The 19,413-nt window shown below is 36.2% G+C and overlaps 5 protein-coding genes across 6 annotated transcripts; 2 read left to right on the forward strand and 3 right to left on the reverse strand.

The window, feature by feature from the left end:
- Nucleotides 1-275: 275 nt before the first annotated feature.
- Nucleotides 276-2,857, reverse strand: LOC145239644 (cell growth-regulating nucleolar protein-like). The gene is made up of 7 exons (XM_080103012.1): nt 2,588-2,857; nt 2,357-2,474; nt 2,034-2,141; nt 1,639-1,741; nt 1,249-1,368; nt 518-636; nt 276-452 (listed from the first exon to the last, which is right to left on the reverse strand). Exons 1-7 carry the CDS (start codon nt 2,707-2,709, stop codon nt 318-320), a joined length of 825 nt encoding a protein of 274 aa, XP_079959138.1. The 5' UTR covers nt 2,710-2,857; the 3' UTR covers nt 276-317.
- A 105-nt stretch (nt 2,858-2,962) lies between these two features.
- Nucleotides 2,963-4,725, forward strand: LOC145239645 (MRG/MORF4L-binding protein-like). The gene is made up of 4 exons (XM_080103013.1): nt 2,963-3,177; nt 3,330-3,451; nt 4,030-4,153; nt 4,230-4,725. Exons 1-4 carry the CDS (start codon nt 3,090-3,092, stop codon nt 4,343-4,345), a joined length of 450 nt encoding a protein of 149 aa, XP_079959139.1. The 5' UTR covers nt 2,963-3,089; the 3' UTR covers nt 4,346-4,725.
- Nucleotides 4,567-6,178, reverse strand: LOC145239642 (large ribosomal subunit protein mL44-like). Its single transcript, XM_080103009.1, has 2 exons — nt 5,910-6,178; nt 4,567-5,544 (listed from the first exon to the last, which is right to left on the reverse strand). Exons 1-2 carry the CDS (start codon nt 6,176-6,178, stop codon nt 4,785-4,787), a joined length of 1,029 nt encoding a protein of 342 aa, XP_079959135.1. The 3' UTR covers nt 4,567-4,784.
- A 7-nt stretch (nt 6,179-6,185) lies between these two features.
- On the reverse strand, nt 6,186-6,562 carry LOC145239646 (cx9C motif-containing protein 4-like). Its single transcript, XM_080103014.1, has 2 exons — nt 6,452-6,562; nt 6,186-6,325 (listed from the first exon to the last, which is right to left on the reverse strand). The coding sequence occupies exons 1-2, from the start codon at nt 6,507-6,509 to the stop codon at nt 6,186-6,188; spliced, it is 198 nt and encodes a 65-aa protein (XP_079959140.1). The 5' UTR covers nt 6,510-6,562.
- Nucleotides 6,563-6,616: 54 nt separating this feature from the next.
- LOC145239640 (uncharacterized) lies at nt 6,617-19,331 on the forward strand. Of its 2 annotated transcripts, none has more exons than XM_080103006.1 (22): nt 6,617-7,813; nt 8,362-8,497; nt 8,564-8,667; nt 8,978-9,099; nt 9,243-9,316; nt 9,772-9,830; nt 10,059-10,154; nt 10,798-10,901; nt 11,289-11,445; nt 12,074-12,201; nt 12,438-12,519; nt 12,676-12,848; nt 13,280-13,360; nt 13,519-13,726; nt 14,034-14,162; nt 14,636-14,748; nt 15,419-15,559; nt 16,053-16,128; nt 16,558-16,661; nt 17,269-17,387; nt 17,819-18,014; nt 18,918-19,331. In XM_080103006.1, exons 1-22 carry the CDS (start codon nt 7,663-7,665, stop codon nt 19,101-19,103), a joined length of 2,739 nt encoding a protein of 912 aa, XP_079959132.1. In that variant the 5' UTR covers nt 6,617-7,662; the 3' UTR covers nt 19,104-19,331. The 2 variants fall into 2 exon arrangements, with proteins under 2 accessions (XP_079959132.1, XP_079959133.1); XM_080103007.1 differs by having other exon boundaries at nt 11,292-11,445.
- Nucleotides 19,332-19,413: the final 82 nt, after the last annotated feature.

Genomic DNA, 19,413 nt, shown 5'->3' on the forward strand with positions numbered 1-19,413 from the left:
ACACCTAATGATAATTCTGAGATCTTGACCTGATCGTTCGTTTCCATCACTTATTATTTTTTATCCACATGAACTATGTTCTATTAAACTGTATTAATCTAACATTTTGGTGTTAAAGTTTTTGTACCCAGACTATACTTGAATTTAGCCTAATCTGACTGCCATGGTTAATTACATCTGTAGTTGCATTTTGAGTCTTTAAATTAATGCTGATTTCTGTGCTAGAACCAGGACCATACTTCAGATAGGTTTAATGTTATGTACCACACATTACATTTAATAAAAACAAAAGTTTATTTACACCACAAAAGTAAAAGCTATTTCAACCGCACTCGATCTTTGGCAACAATAAACTTTGGGTTTTTGTTGACTTTCTTTAGGAACAGCACTTTCAAATCATTTTCAGATTTTATGCGTTGGTCTGCCTCATATGTTGAGTATTCAGCAAGCACCTACCAAATGTTTTGGTTAAAAAATGATTCGGTTCACAGACAATACATTTCAACGAATTTCAAACCTTTTTCCGCAGCTTTTTGATTGACATTTCCTTGTCAGGTGAGTTCTTTAGGCACAAGCGGATTGTTTTGTTCCAAGGAAATTTCTTTGCATTTTCAGTTTGAACAGTCAAGTTTTCGTCTGAGAAAATTAACAGTCTGTTTAGTATGGTTAGTGATGTCAGGGGTTGCATAAGATATACATAGTTTTAAATCTAAATCATCTACACCAGTGGTTCTTAACCTTTTTTCCTTGCTGCACCCCTTTCAAATCACTAACCAATTTTCGCACCCCCTTTCAAATCACTAACCAATTTTAGCTCCCCCTTCTGTAATTGCTTAAATAGAATAGACCTAACCAACCTTAATGATTCAGCATCCCCGCACCCCCTAGGAACAGTTCTCGCACCCCTTGGGGGTGCGTGCACCCCAGGTTAAGAACCCCTGATCTACACACAGAGAAAAATATTTGTCTTTTTTGCCGTTGCAGCTACATTTGTATCTGCTAGTGCAATCAACTTTGCAGTGACACACTTTTATAGTTTGTCATGCAAAACAATCCTCAGTGATTTTTGTAGGGCAAATACTTGTGCAGCCCTGTAAATTATTAACGTTGCCATGGGTTCAAATTCTGATACATGCTACAATTGCCTAAACTTTAAGTGATACATGTAAGTTTAGGCTTTCTCCAAAGGCATCAAGTAAAACTTTCGACTAGGTAATTATCATTATCTCTTTCATCTGAGTTAGTTACCCTGATCTTCTGTTTCAACATAAGATTTTTTAGCTGCAGTTTCTTCCCCATTTTCTTCATGCTTTCTCTTTTTGCTTTTCTTTTTCTGTAAAGGTTCTTCTTCAATAGATTTGACATTTTCTACAAAACAAAAAGTTTCAATAGACTTGTTGGGTTGTGGCACATTTGCATAGTTGGATTTTTTTGCAAATCCTGTTATTCGCATAATCAGCCTTTTACATATTTTTAATAGGGAACATAGAACATTAGCCTATAACTCGTATAAAAAGTCATCCACTTAGGTGCACAACCCAGTTAATAACACAAAATACTTGGCAAATCATCTATGCAATAAACTGAAGTCAACTGTAATATAAGTTTTACATCATAATCACACCATATTTAATTTACCTTTGGTTTCAAGTACTGCCGGTTTGTTTGCTGATGAAAAAATCTCCCAGACATCTTCTGTCAGCTTTGAATCTCTGATTTTTAAACTATTTTTCAAGAAGTTCTGTAACAGTCACAATTAATTGGATTATTTGTTAAGATATAACTGGGATCCGCCCTGAAGCATCTCGGAAGACAAGCAATACCGTCATATATAGGTGGCGGGCTGATTTGGTATGGCGCCATTAATGGGCTTGGCGTACTGTGATTAATTAGAATATGTTTTATTTGATGCCACCAACATCAACATTGGCTATCATGACTTGATTAAAATCTTTTGATAAACTGAAGTTAATTCTTTATTTATTATCCTAGCACGAAATTTGTACAGTTATTGAAATGTTTGAAATACTTACCAAGAACTTTCCTCTCTTTCTTGGAATGTTACTGTATTCTTGCAGTTTTTCAAGAAGTTCCTTAACCTTCGGATTGCTTGAACCACATGAAACTGATGCTTGTTCAATCTTCAAAAAATACGTAAGATATTAACCTCCAAAACCTTATTTGTCCAAGCTCTGTTTTAAATCATGACTTTTTAATTTGCAGATTTATATCAAAAGGTAGATTTAAGCTTCAAATAAGAACCATAAGCTGTTGCTGCCAGGCATATTGATGTCTTTTAATAACCTTTCAAGAATTGAAAAGGCCATATGACTTCGAAAACAAAGTGGTTCCTAACCCTTTTTATCCAGTCTTTCTGTTTCTCTTCTCCTTTGTTGGGTTTTGCTTTGAATCCAGAAGCAGAATACTTTTCAACTTCTGATATGCAACTTGTATGGGATTTGTAATCATCACCCCTGTGGAAATAAAAAGTAAAAAAAGGTTTATGCTTTACCATAAACACAGTTTAAGAGTGAAACTGTAACAGACTAATTACGGAAAAAAAGAAAATATTTTATGGAATACTTACCAAAAGTCTTTTGAACAATCAATGCATGTCAAATATTCACAATTTCTGCATCCACTTGCGTGCTTGTCGACTTTGTTTTTCTTTAAAGATTCCCCGCAGCCATTACAAGTAAAGAACACCATGTTTTTTATTTGAATATTGTTAATGCAAATACAAACGCTTGCCAATTTAACTCGAACACGTGGGTTATCACCATTAGGGGATTTTTTTACAAACACGTTTTTACTGTTCGATTTTTTGTTTTATGATGGTTATTTTTCTGTTTCAACAAAAAGAAAATGAATTATTTATAAACATGCCAAACGTAAGTAATATAATAACAGGTAGTTTGAACAGTAAAACAAAACTTTCAGAAACACTTTCGAAATGTGGCTGTGTTGTTGAGGATTGGTAACTACCACCATCCAATGAGAACAATGTTTATGCGCGGCCCTTGGTTGTTTGTTGATTGATTGTTAATTGTCGTTGCGTGCGCACTTTACATTATCTTTGTTTGTTAAATATGGTCACCACCTCCACGGTACCGATACATTGGAATTCAGAAACTGAAGTATGTTTGTTTTATGCAATGCGTGGCCAAAAACCAGTAGGTAAGTTTCTCAACAAAAATGCACACATGCACACGACGCGGATTGTAGATTAGAAAATTGTTAGGCAAGACAGTAATAAACAAAACTAAAACCAAGTGTCTGTAAATCTTTATTAAAATACGATGTTTATATTGTTACTTGGTCTCATTAAGGCATCAACAAACACTTTCACATGATGTGTATTCATCGCAAATTTTGTGAATCTATTGGACAATCTGTCTCAAGTGAACAACTTTGGGAACATCTTGGAACAATGTACAACCTAAAAGCCCTGGTAAACTATTCATTTCTTTTGTTACAGTGATTTTACAAACAATTGCTTAGTTTTCACACCTTGTTGTTGTTAGTAATGGGACGAGTATACTTGGTACTCTATATCTAATGATTTCAGTGGCATCGATATTCGTACTCGGTATTGGTACTCACTTGAAAATCTGGTATCGTCCCATCACTACTAGTTGTTGTTTTTTGACATGACTTGTAACTATTTATGTGGCCCTCACTAGCTTTATGAAGTAAGCCAATGTTGTATACTTGTTACTTTCAAATTGAAGGAAGTTGTTATTTGCACTGTATCGTTGGCAATTTTGACATCGGATTATAAAATAAAATTTACGTTAAACTTTTGCCTTCACACAAACCCACGGACCCTTGAGGTTGAGGGGAGCGGAAAACAAAGTTTGGAATTAACTGCAATAAGTGAATTTTATATCAAACTGGATGTATCAGTTTATTAACAGGCCCACAGCATGATTATATATGTAAATTGCGGTCCATTGGGATAAAAAGATATATCCCCTTGTCTAAGCCATACAAGCAGTAACTGCAAATTTGTGAACCATACTTTTGCAGGATGAATCAGAGGCTACTCCTTTTAAAAACACAAGATCAGAATTTAGATTGCCTCCCGAAATATTGAATTGCAAGAAAGCACAATCCAAATCCACAGTAGATGAAAATGTTGAAGAAGATGAGGGTATGTTTTTCTTTCCTAGGGCAACTGTTTTCACAAAGCAATTGTTATTTTTTTTATATTTACTAACAATTTTCAGGTCCCCCAGTAAAGGTTCCTACAAAATCAAATCGCAAAAGATCGAGACAATCTGCCCCATCAACACCAAACCCATCCAGTCCTGCTGTGCCAACTGTGAAGCGACGAAGGCAATGAGCTTCTGATAGGGAATTTGTGAATGACTACATTTATGTGATATGTGCTGTCATGTAAATATGGCTGGGCTATCGGATTTGAGTTTTGCACATTGGCTGCATAAAACTAAAACTGACAGTAGTTACCATTGCAGGAGCAGGCAGGACTGTTACACACATTGATCCTTCATTTGACTGTGCAACACAATTAAAAACTACAAATAGAATACATAAATTTTCACATACTGTGTGTGGACTTCGCCTATCATTTTATTTGTTTTATTGCCATAAACATTGGCAAGTAAAATACCTATGAGAAGTTTTTGCCTTTTCAACAACAAACGTCGGATATTTGCTGTTCTGTTGCACAAGGAAATATAAATCAATACATAACTTTATAAGTGTAATGTATTTATTTCAACATAAACAGGAACTGCAGACTTCATTGCAGTGTTTTAAATTTAACCGGAACCAGTTATCTGCTGTCTTTGTTGCATTAGGGGTGCAAAAAGTTTTTCCAAGAACTCATCATCAACAACTACACCCATCATAATTGCCCTGGAATTGGGCTCAACCCCATAAATTCGTTTCAGCACTAATTTGGCAGCATCTGTTTCAGCTAGCTCTATACTCTCACCAGCGCCTTCAGTCAAAAACTCTTTTCCAGAATACAAAGCAATGAAAAATACAGGCAATGTTGAGCTTATGCCAGATTGGCGAACAAGCCTAGCTTCAGGTCCTGGTTTGCCTTGATTCTGCAACTCTTGGGTCAAAATCTTCATTGGGTTCTGTGGTTTCCATATGTCATGCAAAATGTCCTTTCCTATCAGTTGTGGTATAATGAAGTCCAATATAAACTTTCCAGCAGCAACTGGCCCACCGCTACCCTTGGCAATTGCTTCAATGCTTGCTTGAAATGATTCAGCAAATACTTCACTTGAAGGAGGAAAGGGACTACATTGTATAAAGTCTTTGTAACCCAAGTTGAAAGCAATGTGGGTCAACTGTTTGGTACTGCACAGATAGTCTAGGATCGCGGATTTTCCCTCATCACACAGTTTGGGGAAGGATAAGTTAATGTAGTGCTTTACAAATTCATGGATTAAGATATTGCCTTTTGTACACAGACTACTGTAATCAACAACATCATCTCTTTCAGGAAGTGGCTGAGTGAATGCTGCTCGAAGATCATCATCAGCAACATCTATTTGAAGGCGCAACCTGGGAAAAATAATAATGTTACAGTGTCAGGAACTAAATCCTTGAGTGCAGTAGATTTAACAATTTGTTTTAATAATAGTTTCATACTGTGTCTCTCTCACAAACAAGCCTCTCCTATTGCAGAAGAATTGAAAATAAACTTAATGATAGACTGGCCTCTAACATGCAATCTACTCATGTAAAACATTTAAAAATGTTGATGGTCAGGGTGAGGGTTTGTAATAACATTTTGGGCCAATATTCTTGGGTCTGTGAATAGCCCTAACCAGCAGCATTTTAATAATTTTTTTAGCAGTTAGAATGGATTGCAGGTACCTCTTTTTATGCAACATGCTGCAGCTTTTCGTCACAAAATTTGAACTTACTTAAATGCAGCAAACTCTGCTTCGTAATTCCAATTTTCTCTCGTAGATCTTGGTTGTTCTGGTTCCTCTCCTTCTATGTTTTTTTTACGAGCCATGGACAAATACCAATGTTTTTTCCATCTTGCAAACATGATTGAATTTTTGTTAACTGGTTCAAGTTGAGGATTGCCTGGTTTGGATGTGTATTTTCGTGTACCTTGGGTAGGAGAAGCAAGCATTTGCTTACACAATGGAAATTGCAGCCTTATTATTCGCCGCATGTTTAACATTTTTTGTTCACTTTGCGCTGTCTTTCACTTTGTCCAGTTCTTTTTTGAAGCCTGAACAACAAACTTGATTCAGGTATTTGTACTTTTCACAGCACTTAATTAGATCCGCTATTTCGTTTTGACATTGACTTTCTTGGTACTTGTTTCCTAAAAATAAAAATAAAATTTTTAGACACTTACAATTTACGCATTTAGCCATTTACTAATTCACATAACAGTTGTTTGCTGCAACTTAATGTGTTATTTTTCAAAGTTTATTTAAATATTACTTACTTTGAAGACAATCTTGGATTCTACAGGCGAATGGCAAGCACGGCTCAGTTTTCGGCATCGCCCAACATTTTTTTCTTGCAAAATCAAAACATGCCTGATGAATTTACGCATCGCTGCACATGTTAGGAATTCGAATACGAGCTGCGTTAATTTTCGGAAAAAATATTATCTAAAACTTAACATTTATTTTGTTATTTGTTACCAAACGCTTGTGCCATATAGCTTTCAATTTTTTTCTTTGTGTCTAGATACATTTTTAAGTGATCAAATTGGTACAAAAATATGTCTTAAAAATAAGTTGTCACGTTGCCACAGTAACGACGTCGAGAGCAGAAATCGAAAGAACCGGTAGATAGAGTTTGCCGCCGTTTGTAACATTGTTTTTTCTCGCCATTTTAAGCCGCATTCATGTTTTAAAGACCTTTGATAATTTTAGCCTAATTGCTTGTGTGGTTTAGTAGCTGTTCTCCAAAGTGTCAACTTTTCAACATAATGAAATATGACCACTGTGTACAAATGTCAGAAAATGAGATAAATTTAGTTCACCAGTTATTGAATTTCTGGAAAATTGAAGCGGTCACGTCTACAACTGCGGGCCCACTTGGATCACTTGGCTCGCTTGGCCCAGCACTTGGCTCGCTTCATGCAATTAAAAAACTGCGGGCCCGCTTGGCACGCTTCTCGCAAGTATAAAAACTGCGGACCCACTATATCTAGTGCTTGGCCCACCTCTCGCAGGGAAAAAACGCGGGCCCACTATATCTAGTGCTTGTCGCGTCTCTCGCAAGGAAAAACTCCGGGCCCACTATATCCAGTGCTTGTCGCATCTCTCGCAGGGAAAAACCGCGGGCCTATTATATCCAGTGCTTGTCACGTCTCTCGCAAGTATAAAAACTGTGGGCCTGCAGTTTTTTCTATTGCATGGGGCGGGGCAAGTGCTGGGCCTAGCGGCCGCAGTTTTAGACGTGACTGTCTAAGAAGTGCTCAGAATAGGCAATAACACAACTATGCTCCACTGTTGTGTTATGTTTACTGTTACAATTGCCTGACAGTGCCACTTGTCACACTTTTTTGGTGGTCTGTTTTGCGATTTAAATATAAGTTTCAAAGCTGTTCCTTTATGGGTAAATGTACAACTTTGCTGCTTAGGAAATCTTGCCCTTAATTTTAATTTCTACTGATATGATATTTGTTCCTGTGTGTTCATCAAAATGATGAAATCAAAGAAACCAATGATTAACTTGGATGACACAGAAGATGAAGAGGAGGATGCCATGTTTGAAGCAGAAGAAGCAAGAATAAAAGCTGCACAACTTGAGAAGGAGCTTGAAGAACAAAATAAATTCGACTGTCTCTGTGATGGTAAAAGTTGATATAATTAAAGTAAAATATATTCACAAACCTTAAGTATTAATATCCCTGCAAACTATTTCTGCTTTACTGAATTGCCCATTTCATACAATTGCCCGGTGTCATGCAAACACATCTATTCAAATCATTCAATCTGTTATTAAGTACACAATTAAAAAAAGATAGTAAGTAAGGTAAATTTTGTATTACATTTTCTGTAGTAGAGTGTTGATTATATTGCATTTACACGAAGTCTGGTCATTATGCAGTATATTTCTAGCCAAAGATCGCACATTTTAGGGTAGGCTATCAGCACCATACTTTGCATGTCATAATTGGATTATTTGTTAACATAACGTATTTCTGTTTATGGCTGAAATTTGTCTTAAAAATATGTAATGTTGAACATCCATCTTTGTATACTAAGTTATATATAATTACACAACGAAACTTTGCAAACAAATTTAGCTTGCACAACATTTTTGTGGCTCAACTTACACCATATTGTCATAATCTACCTTTTGACTCAATTCCATTAATGTAATTTAATGTTTCTTCAGGGGTAATGAACTGTTTATCATTGGTTGATACTTCATTCAACGAGTTACTTGAGCTGAAGGATGAGCTTCTTCAACATGACCTGCCTCCTAGTTTGCAGGTTGCAATAACACTCAGCATGGGAAAAATGTTCAGAACGTAAAAAAATGTTGTTGCCATTGTTTGTAAGCAATGTTAAATGATGTGTATGTATAATACATGTAGGATTACTGACCTGCACACACCCATTCAGGAGTTAACACGGCTGGTCAATATCTATTCAATACCTTGGGAACAAAGAAGTGAAGCATTGAAAAAATTACATACTGGTACGGTCCCATAAAAAAGGGAAAACATCATTTATGTATATATACCTGCATGGTTACTGATATTACTTTTAATATGCAAAATTGAATTTGGTTTGGCAAAGGCTGCTTTTTAAACAAAACCTGACAAATAAAATAGGATTTAATGATGAATATTCTGGCCCAAATAGGTGTAAAAAGTGACATGCTATATTATTCAACACTTTTGACAAATGCTCATTTCATCATTAGCTGTTATATTCATTATTAAACTTGAACATATTTGTGTAAGTGTTCAAAATATAATTTGTCTTTAATTTTTTCCTCTTTGTAGATTATGAAAGCAAACAGAGGCAGTTGAACATAGCAATTCGCCGACTACAGTTGATAGATGCTCACACCAAAAGGCTTGACATGGAAAAGAGAGTGATGAATTGGGAGAAAGCATTTGCAAAAGTAAGTTCAAGTGTGCTGACCTAGAATGTTCAACATCACATTTCACAATTTAAAAATTATTTGTGTAAATCTAAGACAGTTAAAATATGTAGTATTGTGAAATTTCTGTTAAAGGCAATTTTATATAATTTGTTTTTCTTCAGATTACCAGTGCAAAGTCACATGGAAGAAGATGGAAATTCATGATCGAGGCATTCAAAAAGAAAATTAAGGAGGGGTAAGTTTGCACTCTATTTGCCTACATGCTAATTTTATATATTCTCCCGGTGTACCTCAATAATCCATTAAATGCACTTTGAATGTTTGCTAAAAGTGTGCTCTGTGTAACAGTATTTTATCCCATAAAATGTTATTGTCATTCCCTGTAAAGTAACACTCAAATCTCCTCTGCTCAGTTGTAAAATCATAGAGAATAAAGGCTTACTAGCCACTAGAGTGCCCAACATGGTGATTTAGACTGTTCAAAAGTTTGTTTGCTGTTTTATTTATTTCAGGGTGTTCCTTGTAAAGCCTACACTTGTGATCCCATGTAAACACTGCATAGCACTTCTCAAAAGCTGCAACATTTTTAACTTTTAGCCCTTTTAGGATACAAGTGGCCTAGTTGTTAGAAGTATTTTATATGGAAGTATTCTGTGAACATTTTACAAAAAAAACTTATGTATGTTTTAGGATCAACATGAATGATTTAGATGTTGAACTTAGTGATGATGAAGATGACCTTGATCAAGGTGTGTTTTAATGTGGATGTTATGTTTGCTTAGTTAACATTAATCGATTATGATGTGTTGACCTAATAACAATGGCTCCTCCACAATTTTGAATTAAATATTTTTCTGACATGATTTTGTACAAAAAAAGTCAAAGTAGATACCTTTTTGGATTGTATTAATTTTTTAATCATAAACAATCAAATTCCAAATCCAAAAATATAAATTTATTTGATTTGGTTGTATCAGGTGAAGATGACAATGTGGAACAAGATGATGGAGTTTCAGAAAAGCAGAGATTCATGCTTTCAGTAATTGCTGCATCACCACCTGCTGAGGATGATGGTAAATGATTTGTTAAGACATTAGCAAGATCTATAATTGTAATGTGTTTGGATGCCGAAACATTTGTTTGTAGAATGTAAACTTTAAAAATTCTGAGGTCATCCACCATTTTTTTAGGATATGTATTTTTAGTAACTAAAAGCACAAAGAACCACTATTTGTAGCAGGAAAATTGTAAGCAATACACAATATGGAAAGAAGGCTATAAAAGTAACAGTCAGTAAAGTTGGTTTGGACTTAAGACCTTCAGTTTGCCAACCAAAACACTACAGTGAAAGCCCGCAAAAATTCAACAACACATAAAAGTGCAAAACTCCAAGACATGTGACAGGAAAGCGGGTGAGAACACTGGATGGAGACAGGACAATATGATATAATTGTTTACAAAAGATAATAATTGTTTACAAAGAAATGTTCAATGATTTACTGTTGGATGATTTTACAAAATGATTTTTTTTGAAAGAAAGTGTTCAATCAGCAGTTTAAACTCTCATTCATCATTATGTTCTTGATAAGTTTGTGGATGTGCCTGATGGTCTAAATAAAGTATAATAGTTTGACACTTGCTTAGTTCAGTCTATTTCTACCCTGTATGAACCGTAAAAAACAATCCTCGGCATCAATAAATACGTGTGTTGTGTAGGCACTCCCCAAGCTGGTTCAGACATTGGAAGTGAAGGTGACGGGGTCCCTTCTGAGATTTCTGACAGCTCTGCAAATGTTGAAGATGCATCCCCAGATATAAAAGTATGGTTTTTATAACTTTGTTTAAGTTGAAGTTTTAACTCAAGAACTAAAATTTAATTACTGAATTTATTTGTTTGCAAGCACTGATACACAAAGTTGTTTATATTTTATATATGATGAGTATATATTTTAATGCCGTACTGATTTTTTTTTTTTTTGTGTGTGTTCACTTATCCATTGTACTGTGTGCTAACTGAAATTATATTGTGTGAAATTTTCTATTTTACAAGAAATAAGATGGTACCAGGATATATTGCATAAAAATTAGTTAAACATTGCATTAAATCTGAAGCAGGTTCTATGTCATCAAATTTTACACCACACAAGCAGCTTACTTTTGAATTGGCATATAATAACATAAGTGCAGTATTAAAAAAATTGTTTCAGCAGCGTCGAGGTGTGAGCTTTGGCTCTCAGGTGGAGGAAGTACATGAGGTTGCAGTGGAAATGAAACCTGAAATGGAAGATAGGGGAATATGGACACATGAACCTGAATATGACACACAATTAGCTGTTAGGCTTTTTAGGCCACTGACTCTGAAAGGTATATATATCTGCCTTATTGTGAGCCCTTTATTCATGGGTAGAGCTACTAACACAGGAACTCACAGCACACAGATTAGCCAGGTGGTGCATGCAAATATTTGAATGCAATTTGTGAAAAAAGGCTGACGGTTTGGGCTATGCAGGGTTTCATATTAAAAATAACAACAAAATCAAAATATCTTTATGTTAACTTTAATCTCTAACCCTATTCAAGCATCACTGTTAATTTAAATAACTGCACCCTTTATGGCATCTATCGGTATTCAACAAACCTTGTGTGCTCTGAGTTCCTGTGTTAGTAGCTCTACCTTATTCTCAAGGCTTGCTAAGACGTATTCCATACTCATACTCGTTATAAATTTACACATCAAGCTAGAACTTAACCTGATTGCATAAACCAGTGGTTCTCAAACATTGATACAACAACAAAAAGCCACGAAACCGAACTATTCTGCAATGCCCTTGAAAAATTAAAATGACGCACCTGGGCGTCGCGACGCACAGTCTGAGAACCACTGGCATAAACTATTGACATGTGGATTCGGGTATCCTGTTGAATTTGCTTAATTATAATAAGCTTGTTTCACTAATTGGAACTATAACTTACTAAAGCTCTTTTATTTCAGATGATGATGGGTCTGATGTATCTTGTACAGTCAGTTTTGCTGGAATTACCACAAAGACTTCGGCACTGCCATCAGGAAATGTATCAACACAGCCAGATTCGCAACCAATAGTCGATGAATCAGAAATGGTAACATAACTAAAAGCTTGTTTTAGTGTACCACACAGATTTTTGACTTAACTGTTTCATTGTATAGGGTTTGACAACCTATGCTGTTTATGCTGGTTCAAAAAAATTATATGTTTTTGCACAAAAAGTAAGTTGCGTAAGTAGTAAAGGTCACTTTTTGCGAAAGTGCGATAGCGGAAATAGCAAAAAAATGTGCATTAAAATTTTTGTTTTCTCAACTATCTCAATGCTATTAGGGTGAAGCAAAGGTGAAGGGTAAAGGTAAAGCTGGAAGAAGAAAATCAATTGGATTTGCCAGCAGACCAACAAGCCCACCAGGTAGATCAAACTGTTTTTAAAAATCTGATTTGAATCTAATGCATGTTTACAAAGCCCTGTTTTTTGACACTTTAGTTTACTTTTTGGTCAGGCTATTTTTTAAGTCGATATCCAAGTGTTTATAATGGTCTATGTTTAAAAAGGTTTCTTTCACAGCTATGTCCAGCCCATCAAAGAGCATGCTCAAGTCAAAACCAAGCAGCATTTTAAAGAAAGTCAAATCAGGTGAAGATGAGCCTGAACCTGAAAAGGAAAAAGAAAAAGAAAAGGTTAATCGCAGTAAATTTGAAGAAGTGCTTTTCGATGTTCCTCCAAACTCTTCTGAACCAGTAAGTCTTGTTCAGTTTATCTTTCAAAGGGATTCATTGTATATTTAGATTCAAATATAGGCAAAAGCCAACAAAACCTTTAAAGTTAGATGACAGTGCTGTTTCAATGAAGCACATACAATGGTTTTTGCCAAGTTGGCTGAGTGGTTAGCAACATCACCTTGTGTTCATAAAGATGTGGGTTGTTATATTCCTATCCTTGTCACTTGTTGTTCTCTGAGCAAAAAAATTGAGCTGCATTTCTCCAACCTGGTTGTTTCCAATAAAATGAACTAAATTGAGGTCACCAACTGCCCAAGTGAAAAAAATTTAATAAAAGTGATTTAAAAGACTTGCAAAAAACAAACAACTGAAAACAACATATTGAATGTACAATTTGCCATATTCGTTTGTTTTAAAACTTCCGTTAAAAAAATCCTCTCAATTTACAGATCAGAATAGCTGTACACCAGGGAGAACAGGAAAAAATGGTTGCCATGGTTACTGTCACGTGGGATGACCTACAGACCAAGGTAGATACACTTGCAAAATACATTGTTAAATTGTCCTGACTATAGTAGTATATGCTACCAATGTAATGTCACCAGCTGCACTAATGAGACCTAGTATCTTGAAACAGTGTGAACAATGTGTAGTTTAAATGTGCCCTGTTTTTTAATTTGTTCTCTAGGAATTTGCTACAAAATTGATTGCTGTGAAACCTGATCTCGACCACAAACCCGAGGATAAGAAGGAGAAAGAAAGAGAAAAAGAAGAAGAAGTGAGAGCGGAGAGTCCTCCTCAAGAGATGGAGGAAACGGATACAAGGGAGTTTGAAGAGGAATTGTCCAATCAAGAGATTATGATGGTTCAACTGCAAGGAATCAAGTTAGGAATAGGTTGGTTGTGTACTTGAGTTATCAAAAAAACACCTTGAATCAGCAAATTAAGTACCGTTTTATAGGAAGCTTATATCTGAATGCCCATATATATTCCCATAATATCTGAAAATGCATTTTACTTTATATCCTGCAAATCCCAAAATACTGCAACATTGAAAGACAGGCTTGTGTTAAAACACTAAGAATTTTAAATATTTTTTTGTAAATTAAGCATATTTATAAATATATATGTTAACATTTTAGTCAAGAGAACCAACAGCGTGTTTTGATCAGCCCCATATTTCGTTTTGTTATTATTTTTCAGGCGGCCACAGCCACGGTATAATCGGGGAACTACCTCTTCTTTTCTATTGGATAAAGCGTGAGAAACCACGTGTTCTAAATGCTGATGTCAACACTGTCGGTGTCCGTGAACTTATCTTGGAAATTACAGGTTTGTAGAATGTGCTTCTGAAAGAACAGTGATATAAAGACGTTTTTAGTGGGCTATAATGGGTTGAACTCTCCTGTTTTTGTACGCTTTTTTAACTTTGAGGCTATATACAAACGTTCCAGACCAAGTGAGGTATGTAAAGCAATAATGTAAACGGTAGATACTTAAACACCAAAAACTAGCGGCACTGGAGTCCGGTTCACTTGAGGTCAAGAAGGTAACGTCAGGTCAAATGTTTGGAAAATGCTTGTTTTCAACGTTATTAATGATTTTATACCTTCACCTGACCCAAATAGCACTAACCGCCGGCATTACTACAAGTCTGCGAAAAAAGACAAAAAAAAATAAATTAATAAAATTATTTGACATTTGACCTCAAATGAACCGGACTCCAGTGCCGCTAGTTTTTGGTGTTTAAGTATCTACCCAAGTAAACAATACCCAAAAATATCATTATGTTGTGTTTTGTTAAGGTGTGGATGTTGACCACGTGACAAAAGATGAGATTGTCGAGATGCTGGGACGCGAATATCACGACGTATCTACGTCAGCAATGTCGTTTGTTTCGTCATCATCCCACAAATCGGTAAATACGTACTTTTTTTGACAAAATCGACATCGACATGCACGATTTCAAAACCGATACCAATCAATCAGTTTGCATGTTTTTCCCACTTACGAATGTGTTTTCTGTTGTAACACAACCGAAAAACATACCAATATAAATTGCTTGTGTGTAAGGATGTGCCAAAACTGCAAATGTTCTGTTTGGCCGAGCACGCTCGGTGCATTGTGACGTCACAAAAAAATCCCCTTTCTACGTTTCAGCTCTACAAGGCCTCTTACGTCACCGGCGGTGTTTAATTAAGCTGTACATGCCCATAAAGTGCGCGTTTTTCCACCATCTAGTAAATTTGAAAAATCATTCGTGTTTGTTCATAGACAACTTTTAGAACACTAGTTAGGCTACATACGTTAGCAGGGGATGAATATGCAAATTTAGTGCTCGGGTCAGTTTGTGCAACTGCTCGGCCGAACACCGAGCATCAAAAACAGCGATGCTCGGTACCGAGTACTCGGGTTCTGGCTCGGCTCGGCCCATCCCTACTTGTGTGTATGGTGGACATAAAATAGTTTTTTGTTTCAATAGTTTCAAAAGCTTATTGTGAGTAAAATTGATTTATCTTATTTTTATTTGTTTTTATCCGAATTTGAGTGTTTCAGTTTAAAAATTTCATGATTTAATTTTTTCGCAGGGTTACATTCCACTGGAGGAGCTAGAGGTTATACGGGAGCAACATGATTTAGAAGTAAAAAATATTCAAGATGAATATGAAGCCAAACTTCAGCAGTTATTAAGCGAAGTCGGAAAACTACAAACCGCACAACCTACACAGGTAGTCACTAACGACGAACGGTTAAGCCTTCACAAAACATATTGTCTGTTTGTTTGTTTGTATCTTTCTTTTTAGTCGATAGCCGATAAAAGGTATTGGTACATGAGTCCCTTACATCTCATGATTCCCAAAAGGTGATGTTAATGGCTCACAAACCAAAAGACACTTGTGTCGGGCTTTGAAAACTAATGACTTATGGTCACTTAGGGCCTAAGTCTTAGGCCAATGGTTTTTGGCGTTTAGTCCGTTCTAAGCTTTCCAAACGGTCATAAAAATAAAATGCATTATTACCCAATAGAATCCTCTGCCCCAACCCCGTAAAACATAAGTCGATAAATTGGTACCACCAAGCCACAGCTTTGTGTGTCTACTCAGTTTTGCGTTTCCCGAGCTCCTTGCCCGCAGCAAAACCCGTGGGTTTGACCTATGCAGTATTTAATTGGATTGTGTGAGTTTTATACCTATTAGCCAATTCACGTATTAAATTTCACAGCAAACCTCTTCCCAACCGCGCCCTGAAGTGACGTTCAGTGACACGAACACGTTCGTGCGACCTCCTCCTTTGCCAGGTAGGTACTTAAACATGTGAATATACTCATAAACAAAACGGCAACGTTTTAGTGTTTAGTTGTTGTTTATTGGTAAGTTAAATATTGACTCTGGTCAAATCAGCTAATTTGAGCTACTCCAAGAGTTGAAAATATTTGGGTTTTTAATCTAAAATGCTAATCCAGTGAATTGCAAATCGCCAAGTTTTTTTGTGCGACCAACTGGATTATGCGATAAAGTGGACGAATCTATTAACGACTATAGTTTCACGATTTCTCTGCAAATAAGAGAATTTATCGAGTAGGCGGTACGATTCAACCAAAATTGCCCGCAGAGTATATGTCCAGAAAACAGCTATAGGGTGAAAAAATGTTCCAGCTATAACGTGTTGTGGAAATTTAACTCTTTAGATTGCATGGCAAGAAGTTAATATTTACATATTTTTGCAGAGATTTCTCGGCAAGAAATGGAAAGGCCCCATTCCGGTGGAGGTAATTGGCGACCCCCGAAAATTCCCCAGCTTCCAGACTGGGGCGCACATTTGCCCAAAAACGTAAGTCAGTTTATAAAAAAAACATTGGACAGTAGAAACATAAAGTAGATAAATGCAACACTTTTTATTTTATACGCTTTAGCAAGCATTTGTGTCATAGTAAGTACACATTAAAATCAGACACAGACCGTGCTGACGTGGTTAACAACACACTACTGTAATCGTGATAGTAATTTGTTTGAAGATATAAACGGCGGAATGACAACCATGTAAGGCAATAGCTTCAAAAACTATAATATGTAAGGCTAGCTAACGCCAAGTGAATGTGGTTTTTGGCAAAACAGCAACTAATTAAAACGTATATAGCGCGAGTCCCCAAAAGACTCTTGTCGTGGATTTGATCCCACCGCAGACTAGACTTGACTTTTCTAGTCTTGACCTTGCCATATGAGAGAAATGCTTAACGACTGCCTGATTGGGTAATCGGCATAACGCATTCAATGGGTCTGGCGTACTATGATTTATATAAGAATGTGCCGTGATCGCTGGTCTGCATAAAGGCTAGTTGTGAAATTATGTCTATCTTAACCAATTAAAAACGCTTTTAAGTACGGGTGTTTCCACTCTTTTACGAACGTCTTTGCATTGAACAAACATCTCTGTTTAGGTGTGGGAGCGCATGAAGTTGCTCACTGAGGAGATGATTGCTAAGAGACAGCAGCTGGATCAACGCATTCGACATCACATTGCGGCTAATATTGAAAAGAAACTCGCTTCCCAATACAAGTAACGTTTTTTCCACACTAACGCAAAAGCTTTAATTCTGTTTTCAAATCGTGGCTTTGAGGCAATTGTTCATCACCTGATGTAGCGAAAGTCCTTCAATTTAAAAAGTAAGCGTGGCGTTTTAATATGAAGGCTCAATTTGACCAAAAATGCCATATTTGTACTATTCAAGGAGCACATACCTGCCGTAATGACTTATGAAAGCAATTAAAGATGGACCTCGCCATGTAGTGCGTGGTATATAAGTTCTCATGTCCAATACCAACCGTCTGACATTATCATTTTGTCTACACAGTTTTTCGAGTTTTCATTGTCAGTCGGTACTAAGTAAGTGGGCTAAATGGCAAATCTCAGTGCCAACAGTTCCTCTGTGTTGTGTTGAATTATTTGTTTATTTGTAATAAAAAAAAATATTTTCATGTATTCATCAGGCTCCAGCGAGCGGACACAACAGTTCGTGGTCCTTTGCAAGACGTCAGTTTGCCTGCCATCTTCATGCCTTCACGTGTCGGAAATGTTTACAATCCTCGAGCACATCAGTATTTCCATCCAACTGGCACAAGTGGAGATCTGAGACTGACTCAGCCTCCATCCATTTTTCAATTACCACCTTTACCTGATAAAGCTGTATCCTTTTACTCTACTTATATTTTTGGGAATAGTTTAAGTACATTGTGTCATTTCAAGGCTAAAGTTAAAACAAACCATTTTTACCCTCCAAAATGGAATTCAAAACAACGACATCCGTAGCTGCGTTAACTGAACAAACAATATTAACCTTACATAAATTATAACTGCCAGAATGATTAGTCTAGTTCAGTGGTTCTTAACCTTTTTCCTTGCTGCGCCCTTTTCAAATCACCAACCACTTTTCGTACACCCTTTTGTAATTGCTCAAATAACAAAACCATTGTAATTTAATTTTTATGAAAGCATCCCCGCACCCCCTAGGAACAGTTCTCGCACCCCTTGGGTGTGCATGCAGCCCTGGTTAAGAACCCCTGGTCTAGTTTATGCTGAGTTTTTTAAGCTTTTAGGTGTACGGTCTACATAGCCTTTTGTTTTTTCGAAATTTGGATCAATTTTTTGTTTTCTAATTCCTGTTTAAACCGATTGGGAGGTCCGGCAGGAGGCAAAAAAACGACTGAAACCCGTTGGAAACTAGAGCTTTTTAGCAAAAACCCTATTAAAACTGTTTTTTTTTCAAATTTTTGACCCCTAAAAACCGAAAAAAGAAAAGGCTATAAAAGCTACAGTTTATTTTAGGAAATTGCATGTTATGCTTCTCAACAGTCGAAAGCGTTTCAAACCGTGGTAATTTTTTACATTTCCATTTTTAAAATGTTTATGTTCCAGACATCACAAAATATAGCACAAGTAACTCATATCTCAGTTAACAATCCATTACCCTAGTATGTTTTCTGAGAAAACAATTTATTGATTGAATGTCGTACAGAATAAGGTAATATAATTTTCGGCCCTTTAACATCACCTAGTAGGCTATTTTTTCTTAACATGTTTGGAAAACAGAAAATGTCTGTGGTCAACCTTTTTGAGTTGAGCAAGAATTTTGAAAATCCCAATGCAGCGGATTGGTTGAATCGAATCGCTTCGGCCCACTCTCGGGGTTCCAGGGTCACAACAGCTGGATCCCGCCGGACTCCAAATACACCGGCCCCAACGGCCAACATGCAAGCTTCTGACGTTTATACATGATCTTTTTGAGTGTTATTTGTGTTGTGCAATGTTATTCGTTCACTGTGATTTTTATCATGTTCGACGTACTGATTTCTTTTTTACTGTGTTTTTTGTTTACCTGTGATTTTTAGCTACTTGTGATCAAGTGTTTTTTTTGGTTTGTAGGCTACTCGTTAAAACATCGTGCTTTTTTTATTTTGGTAATGGTGGATACAAATTGAAATAAAATTACAACTGGAAATTAAATGCGCGAGGTAAAAAAATTGTAAAGGGAAACAGCTGGATGTGATGTAGGCATACAAAGTTACTTTTATAGTATTGTTTTGCA

This window comes from Phallusia mammillata, chromosome 7 (genome assembly GCF_965637545.1).
Source record: "Phallusia mammillata chromosome 7, kaPhaMamm4.hap1.1, whole genome shotgun sequence".
Lineage (NCBI taxonomy): Eukaryota > Metazoa > Chordata > Ascidiacea > Phlebobranchia > Ascidiidae > Phallusia > Phallusia mammillata.